Source organism: Aplidium turbinatum, chromosome 6 (genome assembly GCF_918807975.1).
Source record: "Aplidium turbinatum chromosome 6, kaAplTurb1.1, whole genome shotgun sequence".
Taxonomy (NCBI): domain Eukaryota; kingdom Metazoa; phylum Chordata; class Ascidiacea; order Aplousobranchia; family Polyclinidae; genus Aplidium; species Aplidium turbinatum.
In genome coordinates, this window is record NC_137477.1 from 31,539,088 (window position 1) to 31,563,102 (window position 24,015).

At 37.8% G+C, this 24,015-nt stretch overlaps 1 protein-coding gene across 3 annotated transcripts in view; it reads right to left on the bottom strand.

Moving 5' to 3' along the window:
• Positions 1-966: 966 nt before the first annotated feature.
• LOC145771990 (RNA-binding protein Musashi homolog 1-like) overlaps positions 967-24,015 on the bottom strand; it is a 31,406-nt gene continuing 8,357 nt past the window's right edge. The window contains exons 1-9 of one of the 3 annotated variants that reach the window (XM_082583785.1): positions 21,600-21,740; positions 18,024-18,116; positions 15,145-15,193; positions 9,378-9,460; positions 9,139-9,247; positions 8,581-8,670; positions 5,659-5,934; positions 4,694-4,914; positions 967-3,576 (exon numbers count right to left, since the gene is read on the bottom strand). In XM_082583785.1, the coding sequence (XP_082439911.1) occupies positions 3,544-3,576; positions 4,694-4,914; positions 5,659-5,934; positions 8,581-8,670; positions 9,139-9,247; positions 9,378-9,460; positions 15,145-15,193; positions 18,024-18,116 (954 nt within the window). In that variant the 5' untranslated portion in view covers positions 21,600-21,740 and the 3' untranslated portion in view covers positions 967-3,543. Of the gene's footprint in view, positions 3,577-4,693; positions 4,915-5,658; positions 5,935-8,580; positions 8,671-9,138; positions 9,248-9,377; positions 9,461-15,144; positions 15,194-18,023; positions 18,117-21,599; positions 21,741-24,015 lie in introns of those variants that run through there. The other 2 variants (XM_082583784.1, XM_082583786.1) reach the window with 2 other exon arrangements.

Genomic DNA, 24,015 nt, shown 5'->3' on the forward strand with positions numbered 1-24,015 from the left:
ACATGAAAGAACCACTCACTGAATTCAACACCATTCGTCATAGCACCAGCTCAGTGGCCGAGTGGTTTCGCCTTCGGCTCTGGTAGATCTGAGATCGATTCCAGGTCGGGTCAAACCGAAGACTTTAAAAACGGTACCGATTGTGTTCTATCCTGCATAGCGCAGTGAGAATGAGTCGGGTAATAATGTGATAACATCGTAAACCTGATACAAATTAAAAATGAGCCCTGTCGCTACAAGACCTTAGCTGTTGTAGAGCGACAATAAATAAAACCATAACATTATTATTATTCGTCATAGCACATGACCACGGAACTGTGTTCCGAAAGCTCGTGTAATTCGATATTGCCACAACTAACTCGCAGCATCAGGCTTAAAAAGATCGTTAGAATCTACACAGTGAAGTAAGCAACGATTATGCTGCTAAAAGCGAAACTCAATCAATTGTATAAGTAGTTTTGGTTTGTGAGGTCGTGAGGATGAAATTTTCGCGAAATAAAAAAGTGCCTACCGTTGTTTTAAAGGTAGAAAAGTACTGATATAATAGGTTATGTAAAACAAAGACTGTCTGCATATTTGGATACAGGCGAGAGTTTCGAAGCAATCATTTTACTTCATTTTTCGTTGACTTAAAATTTGTTTGCTTCGTTCTCTGAAGCTCAATAAAAAAGTAAAAACTGAATTGGCATGAGAAAATCAGACGCATGGATAATTGCTTATTTGAATTATTGCACAAAACGAAAAGTAAAAATTATGAGCGTTTTTCATCCGCCTCCCGTTTGTCATCCGCATTACAATATCTTTCATCCGCGCAAGTTCGTACCATCTCATGGGTTGAAAGGCACTGGCGTCTGGCAATATAGATATTTATTTTCGTGAATCCTGGGATTGTAGGAAGAAGATACTTACTTTAAACTCCAGTGCTAAAATCTCACCCTAGTTTCAAGTTCAAAAATAAACCGAATGGATTTGTTGCTTTCTTTGTTTATTTAAGAAAATTGATAAAAGCTCACGGAACGAGATTTGTACAAAAATAGCGAAAACAATATGCTTATGTGACGTCACAACACCCATTGCACGACCAGAACCGAGATGGAAAAATTACAATTTTGCACAAATTTCACGTTAAGGAACGTTGATTTGATGCAAATATCGCAACTGCCAAACGCGGTTTGCTAACTAACTAATCTAATTACCACTGCCATGACTAAATCTAACAAATCAAATTCAAGTGGATGTTGATATCTACGGATTGGTCAAAGTTATTCCAAGGTAAAAAGTGAAGCAAAACAACAGGTAAAAACAATCTATGTACAAGACGGTGACGTAGTACGTGACGTAGCCGACAAGGGTTTTACGTCATCAAGACATTGACACATAGAAGCTAAGCTTTTCAATAACTTACTACTTTTGAGATTAGTTCACCCTCAATATCAAATATAAATAGAAAACATAAAAACAAAATGTTTTTTTTTGTGTTGATTCTAAATGAGCAAACGTGAAAGCAACACAAAAACAAGCATTTTCTCTATAATTTGGGTTAGTGCCGTTTTTCAATCAAAAACTACTGTAAAATAATTGAAATTTGTGCTAAAGCTGCCCCGTGTTGCTGTGCCAAGATTCTCAGGAAACGTATACACAGGTGCTGGATGTAAACCTCCACCTCAGCGTACAAATGATGCCACGTGGCCATGATACCTATATGCGTCAGTTGTGCACAGACATAGCCTACACTAACAAAAGACAGAGAATCTGCGAAAACTTGCACGTTAATATCACAAATTTTTATATGAAACAAACCTTTAAAAAAGTTTAAATTTTCAGTAACCAAAACCGGAAACAGAAGTGAACTGAGAAGCCAGCAACACTTCATTAGACGAGGAGCAATTACCAGTTAAAAACGTCACATAATGCTTAAGAACGAGCAAAAACATTCAAAAACAAATATGACGATCACAGGGAATTACATCACTGCCTCACAACGTGATGCAATTCACTGACGTCATGTACGTTACCATGGAAACTTCAGTTCATAGAAACGTTAAAATGGTTAGTAAGCAATCCTACAGGGGTTAGTACGCGCTGTCACCGTACCGGACGATAAAATCATGAGGGAAACAAGCACCTATGAAAAAAGCACCTATGTAATGAAAAAAATCAAAAATATTTCCGGTACATCGCGATTTTGAACAAAGGCAGTCCATAAAAAATAAAGATTTGAGTCTATTTGTTGAGAATCAGTCACACAATCTTTCCTTTTTACATTGATTTGAAGTCTGTCATCATGTAAAACAACCAATCTTGGTTGATGGAAAGTTATATCTTTTATAGAGAAGTGAAACCGCGCAAACTTATTTCTTTTCCATCGAGCAAACTTACAAAATGTTGCGTCGCATTTTCCGAAACAATGCAGGGCTAAAAATCTTTAGCAGTTAGAAGTGTCGAAGAAAATGAATAACTCCTGGGGTGTTGTAAATTTAGAAATTTTCGAAAAAATATCTCACATTGTTCGTGAAAGTGTGTTTAAAAAAAAGGTTCAACGAAAAAATAATCAAAAAAAAGAGAAACTTATTTCGTGACCGAAATACCAGGATAGTTGGTAGGATGGCCCCTCGCGCGATGCAAGCAAAGACATATCTGAAGAAACCAAGCGACCTTCGTCGTGGTTGGATGCTTTCAGACATGCTCAGGTGGTAGTTATGCTAAATTTCTGCACAAGGCGCGGTGAATATGAATGTTGCCACGTTTGCATGCACCGTCAAGGATGACCGCCCTTGACGACAAAAAGCGAACAAACCTTCAGCAATGTACCGCCGGGGTTACCCACTGTAAATTAAAACAGTGAAACTATGTAGAAACAACTTTGATAGAATTTTAAGGTTTACAAATTAAAAAACGCGTTATTCACACACTTTGTGGGTCCGCAATCATGACAATGACAAAACGTTTCAAAACGCTAAAAGCTACAATTTGGAACTTTAGAAACTAAACCCACCCAAGAACTAAGCAAAGTATTCGTGCAGGGCGGTGGACTATAAGGGAAACAACCAGCATTGTTAAACTACCAACTAGCCGCTACTAAGCGATCGTGAAGGTTTGTTATTGCAAATCAACTTCACAGTGGCAAACTCGTAAAGTCTGGACCCGCGTGCAACCAAATCGACGCATTTGCGACAACAACGTCAACCAAACCGACGTGAATCAGCTCTCGTTGACTTGACGCAAATGAAGCTGATTTGACGCGGGTGACGCAGCCGGGTCAGGTGCAACATGACGAAGAAAACAACGTACGCCTTGGAACAGTAAAAGAACGCTCAAAAAAACAACAAACACAATAAAAATCAAAAAAAAACTCTCGACCCATTCACAAGCTGCGAGGGGCGTCTTCCTTTCAGTTTGTAATCAGCAAAGTGCGACGACCTTGAACATAATAGGAAAACAACCAAGCATGACAAGTAAGACTGGGGAGTGGCAAAGACTTTGATGATATTTACAACTGAAGGCAATGGTCTTCAGCCACTTGGCGCCATCTAACGGATGTGATTAAGGATAGGTGAGGCCGGCGATGAGAGGACCCTGCAGTATGACAAAGACTTTATAAATGGTCGGTTGTCCACTATTTTTAGGGTTATTTACACATTCAAATTACACATATGTAATGTTTTACATTCTCTGGCAAAAAGTTTCTGTCAACCAAACACTGGTTAACCAAAGAATCAAACGTAATAATCCGTCTCTCAACCGGCAGTTATTAGCCTGTGGTTTATCGTTCCTCTTGTGTGTGTTCTAATTGTTTGTCAAATGCCTGTAGTTTACACCTCGTGTGATCTGTTTTCCACCGTATAATTTACTTGTAATCATTCCTGTGTCACTCGTTCAGTTTGTGCTTTTCAGACTGGAGTGTCGTTAGTATGCAGTTACAGTTATAGTGCAAAGTCAAACGTACCTTACAATTTTATTTTATGTATATTACAGATATGTAATTCCTGATGAGGACACATGTACGTGTCGAAAACGTTAGAGTTTATTTTTAATTATGTTATATTTGTGTAATACATCATGTTAAACCCGCTGAAGTTACGTTGTTTTATTTCCCTATATTAATAGTAGAAGATAGCCTATATTAAAAGTCTTGGCATTACATAAAATGTAAATTCATCTCTCAAGTAGCAATAAAAGATAAATAAATAGGGAATTAGGCAAAAAGTATGCAAAATAAAGTGACCCAACAAATGAAAATTAACCTAAAAGCACAAAAAGTGACTTTTGGTAACTTTATAACTTCTTAAATATTGACCCTACACCGTGAAATTTTGGTTCTACATTTCTTTTGTTATTTGGTACAACTAAAAAAAAGTAACTTTAGTGACAAAAAACCGCCCTATTTATCAGTAATAAAATATTAAGAGTCGCATCAAAGACGTTTTATAATTTGTCGGTACAAACTTAAGTGATAATTTTTCTCACTTCTACCACAGACAAAACTGGTTAACCATATGATCAGTAAGCCAAGCCTGCTATGCATTTTGACGTAACATGCCAGTTACCGATGCAGTTTCTGCTCAAAAAATAGTTTTTGACCAGAGTTTTGTTCCAGTGAAACGATACCTATGTTTAATCAAGTGCTATTACATAGCTTCGCCGTTCAATTGGTTCATGTCTATTTGAAGTGAGAACTGACTGTGGCACTTACCGATGCAAAGTGCCCAGGCAATCCACCAGGTATAGCTGCAGCCGCCACCCCTGTTTGAGGGGTACCGTTTTGTCCGACAAATTGTTGCGCAAAAGCGGGCTCAGCGGCGATCAGTTCCCCCGAAGTGGCGGTGCCTGTCAATGCTCTAGCTCCAGGTGACGGGGAGGGGTGGTAGCTGGCGATCCCAGGGACACCTCCGACATGCGCATAGCTGTTTAAGACTGTAAAGATGAAAATGTTAATAAAAATTTTATAGTTTAACATCAAGCAACTAAATTTGAAACCGCAGCAAACGCAAGTTGCGAAAAGACGCATTTGGATTTTATTCACAATAGCATTCGGCTGCTTGCAAATTTGTAGCAGCTGTTAATTTAAATAGCCTAACCCTTTCTATTTACAAGAGTATTGATGACAAAATCAAACTACGACAATTGAAACCGGCTAGATGTTGGCATCCCGCTTCTATTGCTTCGCATTTGCGGACTACCAAGCAAAGCTGTTTCTACAAAGTAAATTTGTAGTTACTGAGCTACTAATCGTTCAGTAAGTGCTTGCAATTTAGAATCTACAAATTCATGCTGCACATGAATTTGACTAACTTTGACAAGTGAATATTTAATGTTCCAAGAAACTGTTTTAACTATTTAATTAAAAATTACAAAAATATAAAACTTAGAAAAACAATCAAAACGGACAAACAATTTGTTTTGACATATCATGTGGCTTGATCTTGGTTGCGGCCAGGTAAACTGGTGTGTAATGTTTCACTACGACCACACAGGCATTGAAGAGAATCACTTGAGTTATAGAACACACCGAATAACGAGGCAGCTTCTTAACTGGTTGTAACGATTAATTATCAATGTGGAAATGCCGAAATGGATTGGCGTTAACTGTTTGCCACACTCTTGAGCCTTGCATATAAAATCAACTTAAGCCAAGGTAGTTTCTGAGCAAATTCGCACCTGACGCCACAAAATCCCTCTTTAGGTCCGTTGATGATACAGTGGCAAGCTGGGGAATCCCCGCCTGACTGACCGACGTCAAAGAGTCTAGCCGGGTGCCCGGGGCAACTCCGGTCGTCATTCCTGCCCGGGCCGCTGCTATCGCGGCAGCAGTGGCAGCATCTTGCGTGAAAGCCAAGGAAGGGGTACCAGGGGCCGGAGAGGGGGCGAGCGCAATGTTGGGGTGATAGAAGGTAGTTGCTCCAGCTGCAGCATTTGCTTGAGGGTCAACGAAGCCTAAACGCGATCGATTGTCAGTTGGAACGTTGCAACAAAGTGCTAACAGAAAGTAATCTACAGATTAAAACATGTCGAAGCTTTCCCACGCTTGCTCAGAAATAGTTCAGGTGCGCGCTCTTGCCGAACACAATAATGAGACCCAACTGGCCAGAAGAGCAATACAAGGCACAGAAATTAAAACTGGAAGAGGTTTGTGATTTATGGCAAAGGTAAAAGCTCAGTGATGATACATTGTTTGATTGATGAACGCTGAAAAACGGGTTTAACCGCACATTAGCTAACAGTTCACTATAAAAAATAATCATTGTAATTCCATACCAGCTACAGAACAAATTTAAGACACAGAAAAACTCCATAAGGTAGCTGTGTCTTGTGATAAGTCGAAAATAATCATGCTTTGTTTTTATGCTCATGAGTTTATCGTTGATCACACCTTAATCCTATATTTCTATTCTGACAGACCAATTTTGTTTCGCATATAGCAAATTTGGAAATTAGGATAAATATGAAACGGAGCACGCGACCTGTCACTCACTGCCTGATGCTTTCGTGCAAGATTGATTTATCAGAGTCTCCTTTTGTAGTTTAAATGTTTACTGAGAAAAAGCAGACAAATGGCAAACGTAAGGTATAAGAGGGTCGACAACATCCGGGTATAGACAGTCATTTCGACTTTTATATGTTAAATTTATGAAATTAAAAGGGGTGGCGACATTTGGTAACGTCTTTGTTGCAAAAGTGAACAACTAAAAATGGTTGAAAACCGTCACAAAAAAACAATATATATAAAAAAGTATTAAAACTACTTCGGATGTTATTAAAACCACTCAAACAAGACACTTTTTGCCTTACGGCATTTGCAAGGCTACCGTTACAACAATATTTTTAAACATCGCATGCCTTTTGTAATAACGGACGCCGTTGTTTAGAATAGGCTAATTATGCAGAATCATGGATAAGGGCAACGATTAAAAACGTAAGCCATTAAATGCAAAGCAAAGATTTGTTCCTCTGCATGTAATGTTGTTATTCTTCCTATTCATTATATTTAATCCTTCTTCATCGGCTTAGTCCAATTATAACAAAGGCATGCAATCGGATACACAATTGCATGCTGAGATATAATTTGATTGGTGGACGTTTGCATTAACTACATGTTATTTAAGTCTAATATGGGACCGGCAAAAGTTGCTATTATACCAGCAATGAATTTAAAAAAGCACTTTTCTAAATAGCAATTCCATGCGATGGTAGGAAATTCACATTTTTCATATGACATGGCATGCCATGCAAAACCGTATTATGCTTAAGCTTACTCTATCCCAACCTAAGCAGTGGGGGTCTGCTACTATTCGGTGAGTCCGATTCGGTGAGTTCCTAACCTCTAACCCTAACTCCTAACCCTTAACCCTAAAACGGCAATGATAATTAGGCTACGGTACCCCATAATTTAAAAAAAAAATTGAAAAAATCCCCCCTTAAGGGATCGGACTCACCGAAACGGGCCATTCCGAAGCAGTGGCCCCATAAAATTGTCAAGATAAAGCAATTCATGGGGATGTTTTATAAACGCTACTTCAAGCAACATATACCAACGGCTACGTTCAAGTTCAACTAATCCGGTTAAACTTAAATCTACGTCATCTGTGACATATCATACAATGGGTCAAGCTTGATACAGCGTCGTAAAAACAGAATTTACGATTTAAGCGAATTTCCGCGCATTCGTCAAGCAAGCAATGCAGCGTACTACAACGGGACGATCCTCGGGCGAATATATTCTGCTTCACGTCAACATACTTATTCACGCACCACGTTCTACGTCTACGGCACGCCATGCGTCATTTTACGTGTTGGTATTTTACCATCTCTGATATTACTACTGTCTAGCTGTACAAAAGTTGTGAAATGATGGAAAGATTCGAACAGTGTTGAGTGTGCGGCAATAAGGGAAATAGCGACTGAACAGAGCAAGCGTGGGAAAACGTAAACAATATGAAAACTTACTGTTCTACACAATAGCTCTAATAAATCTAAAAGTTATTGTACAGATCAAATAAAAGGTTTTAATTAACATTTTAAACAATGAAGCATTTTGGTAGTCATTAAATAACTTAAAACGTTAAACAATGTTTATAGGGAGGCATCAAAACTCAACCAGTGAAAGGAAATTGTTGCCAGCTAAGATTGAACCAACGACCTATCGATCTCCAACCCGGCAGCAACTTTCCAAAAGGTATCATAAATTCCCTACTTTGAAATTTGACCAATCAGAGTCGCGCTGATCAGTTGTAGGGTAGGCACTTTAAGATTTATTACTTTGACCTTTGGTAATTACAGAAGAAAAAAGAGCAATAGCAGTGGTGAGAATCAAACCCACGTCAATGCAATAACTACCATCACCCTAACTATCTGCGCCAAGCCAACCGATGGCAAACCGATGACTTAATTTAGCTACGATTTGCGTTTTTCCTTTATTCTTCCAAAGTTTTAACATAGGGAATTTTTATATGGCACCTTTTGGAAAGTTGCAACCCGGCACCATACCACCAGGCTACCAAGGTCAATAAAAGTAAATCTTCTGATTGAGATTGGTTGCGGATGTAAATGGCACAAACGCCACGACAATAATAGTTCACTCACTCAAAGCGCCTGGATAAGCAGCGTAGGCTGATGGGTACGTGGCGTATGTGGTGGCAGTGTTGGGTCTGGCATATGTCAAACCTGGAATACCTGCAGGAAAAGTTAAATGGTGTTCAATCAAAAATTTTAAAATCCAGCCACCAAATAAAATGTTACTCCTCGCACTGCCAGCGTTAACAGAAGTATACAAAATAGAAAACAAGAAAACCAAATCTCGTCTTTCAAAACGTAATGGAAGACATGAAAACAAGAAAAAAAGTGAAAATAAACACCCCCCAAAAAGTATTATTATCTAGCGATAGTCACCAAATGCATCTGTACTTGGAGAGACATCGATCAGCCCCGGAAGGCCGAAACAGCTGGATGCAGTCGGTATTTTCTTAAAAACGTTCAAATGTCACCATACACGACTTACAACGCCATGACAGAGCATAGCCTTTACGTCATACGCCCACGAAGCCTTTTATTATCCTCGAACCGACTTAGTTACCAAATTTTCTATTTGTAATAACGTCCAAACATATTCACTTTGCCAAGCACCGTGACAAAACAACCAACCTAGCACGTATGCTGACGCAGGATCGACGTAAGGGTACGTTCTGCTCCTGGCTGTGCGTGCCAACGTAGGAAGCATCACTTCTTTTGGTTGGGCCTTTTTGCATTCGACCTAAACAGATGCACCAAGAAATTATAAATACAGTAAAACATCAATTCTGCAACGATCAGTATCTAAGTATGGGGCAAACTTGTACATTAACAGTACACAGTTGAAAATTCAGTACTAAAATCAAACTCACCATTTTGTTGTTGATTTCATGGAAGTGAATCTCACATATCTTCTCCACTGGCTCTTCGCTGTCAAAGGTCACGAATCCAAATCCTGCATGATATGAAGAGCATATAATAATGCAGGTGAAATAAATATGACAAAGCATAAAATAATTGTGTGTCCACTGCAATAAAATCGATTGCTATAAATAGAAAAACAATGAAAGCGTGGACTGCTGAGTGCTGAAGCTACTACTGCTGCCATTTTCAAAATCAGTAAATAAAAAGCGAAAGTATGGCAAACTTTACAAAGCCCCTGTTTTAGGGTAAAGTTATAGATCTCGAATTTAAAACTAGATAAGCTTCGTTTTATGGTGGGATAAAGAGCTGTTAAGTCAAACTCCACCTCGGTTTTGAAGTTTAGGAGGCTGAAACGATATCACAAAGCAAGCTGCTACTCTACTATGACGTAATTAACCTGGCACAAGAGCTGCTAGGCACAAACAAAATAAAAAAGAAAGGACCAAAACGCCAAAAACTAAGAAACATCACAACAAACAACAATTGAAGAAGGCACAATGTAAATATTTCGTTTATTTAATGCAAAAGTGTCACTCTTTTGTGTCTCAAATAAGCAATATTGTGTATATCAAACAGCTTGTCTGTGTCTTCAATGTATTCAATGTTCACATGTCGAAATCTATTACTTAGACTTTTTAAGCCGCACCTCGCGGAATAACCTTTGCATGGCGGCATCTTGTGGATTATAAACTTTTCAAACGACTTAAAAATCCTCGCAGAAAGTGCAACTTTTTCAAAATAGTCGAGGGTGTCAATGAACGCAAACAAATACGATTGTGATGCGCAAACTAACACTAGTATCACGTAAACAAGACTGGATTCTTATCCTCAGAACAGAGCTGAAACAAACCAGACTTTATGAATCCAATTGATAGCCTACCAATAGCAATAGGTTGTGACGCTAAATCAAGGTTTGTGTGCATTGTTTGAGAAGAAAGCGCATTGTTGTATCTAATCTAAAACGTGAATCAGGCATTTCTAAGGTCACCGATCGTAAAAGCGAAATCTTTCCTGGTGATTGCTGAAAGGTGACGCTGTTTATAAGATTGAACCCAAACTAAAACCATGCAAAACATTCAAGTATAGCTGAAGGTTCAAGACCCATTGAAAGAATAACCACTCTCTTCAATAATGGTGTCGTGGAACGATTTTAACCATTCGTGAAAGACTCGCCCTTTCTACACGACAAACATATGGCAAACAGTCTCTACGTTTATTGCAGTTGATTTCAGTGTCAAACGACTGATTACGCAACACGTTTTCATTTTCAACTAAACATTTTCGAAACTCTTCAAACTGCGCTTTCATAACAGATAGAGTGACGAGCAGGAGACGCAACTACACATATAGCTTACAAGACGCTCTACAACTTGGACAAAAAGTTTCGCAAGTTCTCCAGAATCTAGCTGTGAAAAAGTAAGAACGCTGAAGTATGGACATCGAAGACAAGATACATGATAGTGTCACCTGGGCAAAAAGCATAGTTTGCACTTGATTCTAACCAGATCAATTGACTAATGACAACAGTACCACGAAAAAGCTATATTTGACTACCTTCGCTTCAAAATACAGATTGATAAAGAAGAATGAAAACTATAGCTCCGAGATGTTGTCTATGGGGCTTAAGAAACACTGTCCAAATGGACCACATTTTGCAATGCAAATTTTGGTAGATGATGTCCAGCTTGAAAAATGTTCTCTTTGTACATCGTTTCAACTTTGTGAGGCGTTGAAGCGATGTAAAATGACAATTTTTGCCGGCTGTTGGGTGTTCCTCATGAACAAATGGAGAGCTGACAATAAATTTCAAGTGTTTTTACCTCAAATTGTTGTTTGGTAATGTTATATCAACATCATCGGTGAACCTCTCTAGACCAATGCGAGCAGAAAAGATGAATTGAGATGTTGTGATAAGAACTCGCAGCTTTCACCCGATCGAAAGCTGGATCAAATTTGTGCAAAACGGACGTAACAGATCAGTGGAAGAAGTAGAGAACGCTGACATGATGAATGGCAATTACATGAATAAGTCCCCCGCCTTGAGCCAACAGCTACTGGGCAAGTTAGGACGAGAGAGCAAATCCATTAATTCTATGATCTTTTCACTGGATTAAATAGCAAATTGAATTTGTGTGTCACAATGGCGAACATTATAAAGGGATAAACCGCTTTGTTAATCAGTAAATAGTGGATCCTTATTCACGGTCACCCCCTTTTCAAATAGAAAACCATGATCTAATTCTAGCATGCTATATGATATACGCATATTCCCATTTCAAAATCAAGCTTATGCTGCCACAGTTTTTCATTCTTTGCTGTAGGTTGGCACCAAGTTTGTTTACGTTTAAGAAGTTTATTGTAATATTTTTGTTAAGAGTTCTAAGCAAAGGAGAAGTATATGTCCGATTGTCGGGCCGAACTGTGTTGTTTCTTCAAAAATATCAGAGCAATTCAATTTCTGTCGGTTACTGTTCTTAATGAAGACGATGAACTTAACTAGACTCATTAAAGAGGGGTGTACAAAATATTTCCTAGGGGCCTTCTTCATATATTAAGTCCAGCAGTGAGTTAGTATTCAGTTGACTATAATTTTAACACTAAGTTTATATCAACGTCCGGAAAAAATGAGAATCATAAATACATACTGTGCTTGGGTTGTTCGAAAGTGAATCGAGAGGGTATTTCTGAATATTTCGTTTCTTTGTAGTAAGAAAGTCAAATGATGATATTTCATTGCAAATTCGAAATAAAATTTAACGATTTGCCGAACTGATCAGGCTTGTGGGGTGAACAAAACAAAAGACGGAAATGTTTCGTATAGCGACGACAGAAAGTTCGATGTCTTGTTTTCGTATAGTTTGAATTAATTGCTTTGTGGAAAGTTTCGATTCATGTCGTTTCGACCGAGGCAAAAATGTTACAGCCCTAATGTATACGCGTGTATAATAAACTCTACAAAACCTGGTATCAAGTCATAGATTGTCAACAACACAACATTACAACAGCTTAGTGTTGAGGAATTCCATGATGGCCTTCATGATCACTTGACAAAACCCCGGTAGTTTATTGTGACTAAATTCCGCACAGAAAGTAGTACTATTCACGAAATGTCTCCATGCAAATTATTATTCCAACATAGCATATACAATTTAACACATCAAACATGAATTATACAAGCTTGCTGGGCGTATGATTTGATATAACAGGTTTCATGTAACATTTCTTAGTTGCAAGACGTCTCGATGGACGAATATCACTTAGGCAGTACACTTACGGGTAAGTTATAGCCTACATACCCTACAAACCCATTGAATAGATGAAAGTTTATTCACAGGGCGAGGTGTCGAAATTGGATCGTTGATTTATTCAATTCTTCACCAGTTCTAAACAAACACAACCTTTGTGCGTTTCAACGGTTGTGCTTTTAAGCATGACTATTGGACGTTTATCTCACAACGTTAAACGTTAAATCAACATAAAACACGCCAACTTTTCCGCAGATATAACATCATTGGCGGGAAGGGAAGTGTTCAAACAGAAAAGTTCGGTGATGTTTGTTACAAACACAAGTATGGAACAGCTACACACATCTGCACACAAGGACCCTTCAAAGCTTTGCTTTTAATCATTTTAGCAATGCTAACTTACCACGTAGGTTTAATTATTATCCGGATTTTTACCAATAAGTTACGTGTTTCGACGGTTGTGCTAATGCAAAGAAAACTTTTTGTTGGGTTAATTGGAACCGTTGCTTTAAACCCGGATCTGTAGGGTTTGAAGGACATGTGAATGGCAACTCTACCGATGTTGAAGAGGTTTTATCTTCGTGTTTATTAAATCCTAACCCCAAAATAAATACATGTTTCCAAACAGGCTTTGTCAAGAGTTTTTAAATAACAATATATCGGCATAAAGAAATATTATGGACTTCATCTTTGAATGGGAACAATGGTTCTCTGATCGCGTGACTACTGTTCGTGGGGGTAAAGCGGCATTGTTGCTTTTAATCGGTTAGACGCGTTACCCTGACAACGCTAAAATTAATAGCCATACAAATTTGTTGAAGAAAAAGTCACAAAGGCTTTGTGAAGCAACATCGTACTTCGGTGAAGTTATTACAGTAGAAATACCTATATCACAAACTGGCCCGGACCTGGCAGGCCTTAAAAAAACATCCACAGATGAACTCTTTTTGTCAAAGTGTCTGCTACATCCTGGTTCTCACAGAAATCAGGGTTGGGGCTGGGACTGTTCTCTGGTAATCAAAGAAACATTGACGTCACTAGATCCATCAAATGGTTCGCAAAACATAAAATTAAATCTTAAAAAAGCAAAAAATAAAACAATACAATGGGTGAAAGATGTTTTTTCACAAAGCATTGAAACTATGCAATTTCAAAGTTTGCAATGGAATTGTGAAGGCTTCTAAAGCTCTCTCTCGCTGAAAGTTAAATTAATTGCAATTTTAAATTACAGTAACAGGCCATGATTTCAAAACTTCTTAAACATCATTATTTTAATTTTAATTTAAGAGCCATGATGTCCAACAAGAGAGCGGTTAGTGGCAAACAAATTAATCGTTTCGCTACGACACCTAAAAAACTCTAGAAAACCTCATCGACGATACGCCACAAAATGCAGTGCTCCAACTAATCCACAACAATTGACGTGTCTCTACGTGACCATGATGTCACATTAACAGGGTGACGTCATACCAATGAACACATGAAAGCATCTACACGCAACACAGCAGCAACGAAGCTATCTTGAAGTTATCAAAGCAACTCAGGAAGTGAAAAAAATTCTGGTGTTCATAATATGTTGATTTTTCTGTTGTTAAAATGCTGATCTACGCATAAAAACCAAACTTAGCGACTGTGAAGTGCAGTGACTGCACAACAGGCTCTTAATTTCTAACAAGGCACGTCAAACTGTGCGCTAACCAATCAAAATTCAGTACCAGTTCATATCAACCAATCACAGAAAATACTCCGATTAGAATAAATGGCTGACGTCATTCATTGAGTTGGAATCAACCATTTAGAAAAAATTTCTTCAAAAATGTCGTTTATGTGCTTTTAATTGGTGAAGTTCTTTGCTTCTTAGAGAGGTGAACATGAGTTGGTACCGTACTAATGTATAGTCCATTCTGGCTTTCAAAATTGTCTATATATCTACAATACGCTACCGTGCCTCCACTTACATGGGTCATCCAAGCATTAAACTGCTGTAATAAAGTCATGATATTTTGAGAATGGCATATAAAATAATTCAGTGTTGTTCATGTCAGTATAGTAATTTTCTTGTTCAGCATAACTGTTGTCAGTTGATAAAATCTAAATCGATTCTATATCAATTAAATGGTGCAAAACTCAGTGTGGCAACTGGTAAGTACATACTGGCTTAACAAAATATACTGTACAGCTCCCTGGCTTAATTGGAAGCTTATAAAGATATTACTTTTGCAAAAAAAATTACTTTTTAATTATTCCACTGATGATGACAAAGCATGATATTGTTTTTGAGTTGCAAATTATGCTGGTTTGGACCAAAGCAAGTTGACTTATGGCTAAGCAACTGAATTTGTGCATCTTCATGTGACCTTTGTGAGAAGATAACATTTGTTTTTGATATTTGTAACGTATTATAAGGTGAGCAATGTAATTTACGCTTCAATTATTATGATTGAAATATTAAAGGTTAAGCTCTTTTTACCTCGATGTCTGTTGGTTTGTTTATCGAACATGAGCATTGCGTCTTCTACCTGAAAAAGAGAATAAATGGGCTTAATTATGTTTCATATCAAACATGATATGATTCTCCAACTGTATTGCGTGATAGTAAGTTCATTCATGCACTTGAAAAGCATGCTTATGCATAGCTTGAAAAGAAACAACTTTTGAAAGTTATTTCAAGATGTTTGTTATTAAATTTTATGAGGAATTAAGCATTCAAGCCATTAAACACTCTAAAAGCGCATGATCAGAGTGTTCAAAACGAAGTTAATATCCCCCACTCCATTTCGTCGAACACTGTAGATTTAGCAAAATTATGGATTCATCAAGATCGACTAAAAATAGTAAAGTGCCTTAGTTCAGTGCTTGTTTTATCATTGTTCCACTAACAACCAAACTTTATGGAAAATTTTAAGCGAGTGCAAATGCATTTTCTTTGACGTATGCACCATGCAGGCTTACGCCTGGTAGTTGAAGAGTTAGTGGGCGGGAAGGCAAAAAAGCCAATCTTCGTGTCCACCTTCATTAAGGAATGTTTTTCAGTGTCTTGCCAAAGACACAGCCAAATTCTCATGAGCGGGTGCGAACCGGTGCCCTTTCGAAGTCAAACCAGGGCTCCCAAAACTTGACTGTGCAACCGACAAACGCATGTACCTCGGGAAACTTTTACAAGTTTTAGGTATCCTCGACTACAAAAAGTTTAGAAACCACTGTTCCAGCCAGAAGAAAACCACTTTTGTTCAGATGACAGGAAATCAAGACCATTGAAGCTTGATCTGACCGCGTGTCATCACTGATGAAGATGCTTGTATCTCGTCATTTGTAAAGCGTTCTTGCAGTGAAAAAACAAACAAAAACGGTTCCCTTCAATATGTACCTTGTGGCAACGACCCTGTGTGCAACTGTGCATATCGGGCAGCACGTCTATGCTTTGAATATAGGCAGGGACGACAGAACAACATCTGATACTGTACTGGCAACAATTAAAGCTAAGTTTATTTAAAATCTTTAAAAAAACTCAGCTTTAATTGTTGCCAGTAAAAATCTGTATTGTTGCCAGTGAAATCTTAAATCGTTTGACGGTTGCTTTGTGACGTCATGAAGTGATAACTAACACGTGTGCTTGTTCATGCGTGCTAAAACTCACGTGACACCAATGTGATGACAACAGACTTGCCTGCAAGCCATGAATGACTTTTCGCTTGACGCCGCAATCAAAAGTCACAATTTAGTCATAAACCCCGAAGTTTCAACTCGGTGAAAAAAATCAACCGTTACATAAATAGATGTAAAATTACTGAGCCTTTAAAAACAATCTTTTAAGTGGATGTTTGAAACCAGACCAGTAAGCTTCCATGACACATGAAATCCTTATCGCACCAAGACAATAAATAATGTCTGAACTACGTTGAAAATTTGAGAAGTTGCACATGGACCATCAGACAATCCGCACTGAGTTAGGAGGTTTCCTTTATACGACCATGTCTCACAGTTGAGGAAAAGGCTCACATGCAAGAAGAAATTGGCGACCACTGATGGACACAGCTTATTCGTCATAAACATGAAACTACGAGTGAACTCCACCGATATAAAAAGACAGTATTGACGCATCATCGCATACGTCATAATAGCCCCAGGTACAAGAATTTATTGATATATCTTTATATATTCTTCATGATCAGCTTGTTGTGATGCTTTGTTATTTGATACTAATTGAGCTATCGGGATCAGTCACTGTACATTGATACTATGTCGTGCGATGCTGTAATAACACATCAAGAACAAAATGGTTTAGCTGAAATAGTTCAAAAAAACAGAGTTTACTTAAATTTTTTTTTCGAAACTCGTTTCAAGTTAGATTTGAAGAAAATACCATGTGAACTACAAATAGTTGCATGAGATTTGTTTACATTAGTTTCAAATTCAACCACACAGCAAATTGTTATGCTAACCAAAATTAAAAAACTTTTTTTTCTTATTTAGATGGCTTGCAGGTACTTAGTATGTAGGTCGATTTTTGATGTTTTCTAAAATTGTAACCCTTTGGTCAAGCGTTCATGTTTCTTCTGCACATAACGGGAACACTACAACGTACAGCATAACCAGTTAAACAACATCACAACACTGGGAACGTGTGTTCATATCAAGAAACCTTCGTTCTTTTTATTATATTCAAGCTTTACTTTACATTAGCCGACATACTAGCAAAAGTATGAAAAAATCGGTGGTAGTAGTAAATATGCGAGAACAAGACAACACACAAAGCTGATATCAATAATTAAATATCTTTCCTTTGATAAGCATAATCGGTCGACTATGGTCAGTGCAATGAGCCTTTGACCAGCGGCAACGAGTCTGCTATCGCAATTTGATAATCACGCGTTGAAAAAAAAAACGTGGTCAAATCGACTAAAGTCAAAAAAACTAATTATCTCAAATTTCAACAAACAATAAATGGATAAGATCGATATCAAAGTGCGGATCATGAATAGTATGATATGACGTCATACAGGTAGGACAGGCCACGTTTGACTTTATTGGCAATCTGTAGTTTCAAGGAAGTGCAGTGATTGAAGTCAAGAGCATGGCGAAGCATTGAAACGACCAAAGTTGGAAGCCTTTGTGTAAGCATTTGTTATGAAAAACGTGTCACTACTTCAGCCATGTCTCCTCCTCATAGCAAAAATTAATAAAAGCAACACCGGTTTCAACTCCAATGCAGCCATGATCACAAAAGACAGTATTTTACTCCTTTTTGTGATCTTGGCAACATTGAAGCTGCTCTTCTATTGATTGCTGACAAATAACATTCGATTCTCCATTTTCATGCAGCGCAGTTGAAATGTCACTTAACCTCACCTTTCCAAAAGGGCTGAAATAATTCTTGAGATCTTCAACAACTGTATTTGCAGATAACCCGCCCACGAAGATTTTCTTAGTCCGAGTTACCATCTAAAAATACAATGGAGATTTTGTTAATATTAGTTTGTAATTGGCTTTCTGTAGATTTGATGACTGCGCAGGTTTGATAGATGTGTTAAAAATGTTCATAACCAACAATAATGTTAAAACATCAACCAACAACCGTTGGCTGACTTTGGATTTTTTCTACTTAGATTGAAATTGATCTTATATACACATTTAGGTTGGGGAAGGGGCACAGGCTACAATGCTGTTAGCACCGGTTCAATAAACCTTTCCAATAGTATATGGAGAACACTAAAAACAAAACCTTCGCGCACATTTGTTAACGTTGACTTGTAAGCATACACCAAAGACCTCGTCCACTTCAACTGGTCAACTATTAATGTTTGCCTACATGCAAGTGATCGATACTTCTTAATCATGCACCAATGAAGTTTCTAAGATTTTTGACAATATTTTAGTACGGTAGGATACTAAAGTGTCAGCAATGTGCTGTCTTTAAAGCTGATTGGTTAAGTAAAATCACGTGATAAGTACGCATGCGAGTTAATTAACAAAGCTACAAGTTCATCTTGTTGGGAAAGCAACAATTGGCTAACTTGCCGGGTAAGGACTGGGTGACGAAGTAAGCCGGCCCCCGTCTAGTTTCGTAGAGGGGATTGAAAGAAGAAACGGAATATTACATCCCAGTTGAGATACATTAATATTCACCAAAGTAATTATTATATTTTATTTCTATTCTGACAATGCACAATGATGAGACACAACAAGTGTCGTTTGTTTCGCAACAAAAGCACATTTAGCTCAGGAGAAAACGAAATGGGTTTGACAAATTATTAATGCTATAATGGACCAGAATCTGGGAAAGTCCATTTTGATCCAACGTTAGAACGTTTCTGCTTGATGAACCATGACGTAAATTTGAATGAAATGCATAATGCTGAAGATACCTGGCGCAACGACATGTAACAGCATCAACTAGTTTACATTTATTTAACGTTTGTAAAATGGAAAAAAACGAACAGTTGTTCTTTACAAGCAAACCCCCGCTAAATGCAATTCTTTCGTCATGGTGGATGAAAACACTTATTTTGTAACGAAATAACAACGTGCAAACGTTTGGCAAAAATATAATTGTTCTTGTGTCGAATCAACGTTACTACAATCGATACAAAACACGCCCTGTTGTTGTGATACATCTATTTCAGGCATAATGACGTACAAATAACATCAAACAACGGACAAGCCATTTTGTTTTGAATCGTGTTTTCCCAAATGATTGAACTGATTTAACGAATCATGGCTCACTATTACGCCCCTTCGGCTAACGCAGAAAATTAAACAGCACATTTCAAGGGCAGCTCTCCATTTAGTAATAGATAGTAAACACAACCACTTACAGGCAACAAATAGTCGACTGCAAACAGAAACGTTAAGTTATTAACCTCACAAATCAAGCATACGACAGTGATTCAATGCCTCGCACCTACAACAACTGCAGACATCAAGTGCCAAGTTTTAACTTTGCTCGGAAAACTTTCTCGTTTCTTGGATAATCTGCTCTCTACCAATCAAGGTCTTGAATGATAAATTGTTATTTCGGGATAATGAACGACGAAGCAACGGAATCACAAATGAAATACGATGTGACATTCTTCCAAGCTGTCAGTACAAAGCTGTTTTTGTCGTATCCAGGCTTAAGCCCGGTGAAGAATTTAGAGTGAACGGGAACAAAAGGAAGCCAATCTTCTCGTCCACTTTCCAGCATATCTCGTCAAAGCAGTGTTTTGCCAAGACGCAGTCGTGTTTTTTCAATATGTGTCGAAGCGGCAATGCTAGCGCACTGAGCAGAGGAGTCAATCTGCTGCAAACAGTGGCAATTGACAAACACGAGGTCGTAACAAGAGTAGAACCGAAGATGAGGGCCAGTGATGAAAATAGTTCCATCTACCGTTTCATTCTTTCCACGGCCAACTTTTGACTGCCCAAATACATAAGTAGTAAGTAGCACCAAAATTGCCACAACAAACTAGAAGATATCATTCCCAAGCAGAGAAGACATTACCTCGCCGAGCCAAAAGCCTTACAAGATCAAGATATTTAACAAGAAAGCGAGTTTGTTGTTTCTACGTTGAAAGACAATCAACTGATGACATAAAACGACTTTTGTTTACATCAGTAACACGAACAAACAACTTCAATTTTATCAATAGAAAGTCTTCAACAAAACTCTATTGTGACGTCACAATGTTAAAGAAGAAATTTGAGTAGTTTTTGTGTTTAGGCAACACCGCCTTGTCCTGATTAACCGACAGACTGGTGTTGGCGACATTTGACCAACTCGGGGTGGCGAAACATGTAATTTATTGTAATTGCTAAAAGAAGTGGGGTTTTAGAAAGCGGGAAATGTCTCACATTCATTGTGTGTACCATTTGTATGGAGTTCAGTTCAGTGATGGACCAGTGAGCCTGGTTCGAAACAATTTTCGTCAAAATGACTCTTCTCAAACAAACTTAACCAGAAACAAAACCAAAGTCAAGAAACTTTGTTCCGAAAGATTTTGTTTCTAAAAACGTCACTGTTGAACACACTTATGACCTAACAATCAATCAGAAAACCTCGGATAAAACAAGGCAAAAGATAACAGCTGTAAACTTGGGACGCTTATGCCTTTCGTGTTTATAACGAAACAAAACCACTTTCGAAACGAATTTCTTCACTAAGAAAATCGAACCAAGACAAATGTAATTCTCCACCATATTCCACCAAATATTATGACTTCTCAATCGTTGGTACTTTAGGCTGGTGTTATTATAGTTTCCACGTGATGGGGGTACGGCTATGGGGCATAAAATCTATAAAATGTAACGTAAAATCTCTAATACCCCCCCCCGATGGTACATCATACTTCAACCCCTCACTTTTAGTCCCATTTACTAGCTTTGTATTGCGATTTTCCAAATTTGGTATTCTCTGTACGCTGTTTCTGTGTAAAGCAGTATTGGCCACCCAATAAAACGTCTATAGAACCATTTGAATGCAACTTTCAAATGTAAAGATATGCTCGCATGTTCAATAAAAAGCATCAGCCAAGATTCTTAGAAAAAGGTTTTGTCAAAACAGGCATAGAAATGTTTTGATTGTTTAAATGCAAACATACGACTTCGCAAGAGTAGCTGTAAGATGTTGGAAGGGGGCAGCTGAAAACACAAACCGATGTAATGACACATTGAATGCCGCAACCCAGACAGTAAATCAACTGTTTTTTACGTTAATTCAACGTTTACAGACTGTCTGGGCAGTGCCTTGCCCCTGCTTAACCAGGAAAACAATCTTTTTTTATATTGATTCAAGGTCTGTAGATGTTGAATCAACGCCCAAAAGGATTAATTTTTTGTCTGGGTAAGACAAGGAATATTCAAGTTTAGCCAAGACAGAAGTTTCAGAATGTACAAATACAATGTTGTCAAACGTTAAAACAATTTAAATAACGAGTTATCAATAAATACCTTTTCGCTTTGAATCGGTTGGTGTGGTTACAATTAAATCTTGAGTGTTTTTACCTAAACCTTAAAGTTAATCTACTTGTAAAACGCAAAAACTCACACCGGACTACTAAACTACTACGTGATTTCTACGGAAAACAAGGCTGCAAAGAAAAAAATATGTTTATTTTGAGTTTGACAAAGATCTCATTCAGTTTGTTTCATTAAATCGCTGATTCAGTGCTGAAAATATCGCTAATTAGCTGACTCAGCAAAACATCAGTAAAGCAAGAAATAAGAAACAAAGTTATATTTTGGTGTGCTACAAATCTACTTGGCAGATCAATTTAACTGTTTTTAAGTAACAGAAATTAACATACAACTGACCCTTTACTATGAGTTTTCCAACCTAGTAGCTAACTCCTTGTAGCCTGCAAAATATTGTTATCTGATCGGCACACATTCTGAACCCACTTTGGTTGTAATTCAACAACATAGCTGCTGCTGAAATCTGACGAAATGACCCTTAGCAACGATTCTTTCGTGCGGGACTACCCTTTGATAGCAATCACAACAAAAAAAGTTACGACTCAGCATGCCAACAAAAACACACGACGTCAACTTGGCAGCGTTTGACTGATGCTACACTATAGTAGTACCTTGCTTTGAAATGATGAAAAAGAAATCAAGTCGCTTCACTGACGTTTGGTTGCTTTGACTCGAAAGATTTTAGTTTTGAGTTATGGAAATCTCAATTGTTTTACTGTATGAGTGGATCTGGATTACCGTCTCGTTTCACTTTTTCTCTGACATACAAGTTAGAACGCTTAGCGATAAAATATAACTTCGTCTGAGTTCACTATCTGAAAATCTGAGTCCCTTTAACACGTTTTAGACTAGCCAGTAGCCTTATGCACAAAGTTTTTTTCCTTGACTGTAACTGATGTGATCTGGGTTTGTGACTGATTTCGACTAAATACTAACACGTGGCCGCTTCACTGAAAAGCCGTTGTTCTTTTGTTCTGTTCTGAATAGCCCAGTCTTAAACCGTCGCATCCAGGACAAACCCAACAAACTTCAAATAATAGAAATTTTATATTCGCAAGCTTATGGCAACCCAATATCATAAAAGCGCCTACGCTATGCTTCGTTGGCCGCAGTCGTAGGCAAAAGCAATTTTGTGCGACGAAAGTCATCACGCATGTACCTCTCTGTGTATCTAACTACTTGTCTTGTCACAATTTCAGAAATAGCGATTCGCGCGATATTGCTCTCGTTTGCGGTGAACCTTTCATTCAGAACGAGCAAACGTTAAAACAAACCAGCGACAACATTGTGACGTGGCTCATGAAGCCTTGATGGGTGAAACTCCAATTAAAGATCAGGGTTATGGGACGTTGAAACAACATAAAATAAATCATTTTCAGCTCAAACCGACACAACATTGGTAAGCTTTTTGTTAATTAGTTTTTCTAGCATCATTCACACAGTATCGAGTGTTTCACTAAAGTTGAAGAGGACTCAGCAAAATTAGCTAAACTTTGACGTTTCTTTATTTTATTTTTCCCTGCACTGACGACAAATAGCTGCTAGAAGTCGATTTGAAATCTCTGACGAGACTTGGCTATCAAGTTATCACTTAATGACAGGGTGGAAAGCTAACACAGCCAGTAACCTCCACCTTTTACAAATATACTGTGTAATTACATATTGCGTAGTAATAAGTGCTTAGAATGAATAACAACGTCGGAATTTCACGTTGATCTAACGTAAGTTTATCAAGCGTATTAACCAATATGCGATTTTCAGATCGTGTGTGTGAAATTTCATACTTAGCTGCAAGTCGGTTGATTTTGTTAATATGTAGTAAAAAAAATGGTTCACATCAAGCCAACATAAAATGATAAGCGATCAATTTGAACAAAGCGGTTTACTAAGTTGACATTTCTTATATTTTACACCCGGTTAGTTTTTCAATACTTGTGTGACATATTCAAATAAAACTGTTGGTTATGGAATCGTTTCATCGATAAACAGACATAACCCAGCAACAACACTACATTTAACATTATACATTAGCAGAATACTGCTGAGTCCTTTTCTGAACAATTAATTAATTTCATCTCTCTAATACTTGACCCGTTGTGTTGCGTAATTTTCAGTTATCGGTATGTGTGAGCTAGTTAAGCAAGTTTCTCAAATGTTTAGATTTGTCCATATTTTGTTGTGATAGTGTATTATTCTTTAGTACTTCTTTTAAAAATGTTTTTCTTATAGGCTTGAAATGGGCTGTATGACTAGCCGAAAACGTTAGCTTATTGTTTTTTGTTTTTATAATGTTAAATGTAGTGTTGTTGCTGGGTTATGTCTGTTTATCTTTTCATTGATATTGTGGACAGTACAAAATTTTAAACTAAACAGCTTGAAAAATTGTCAGCAA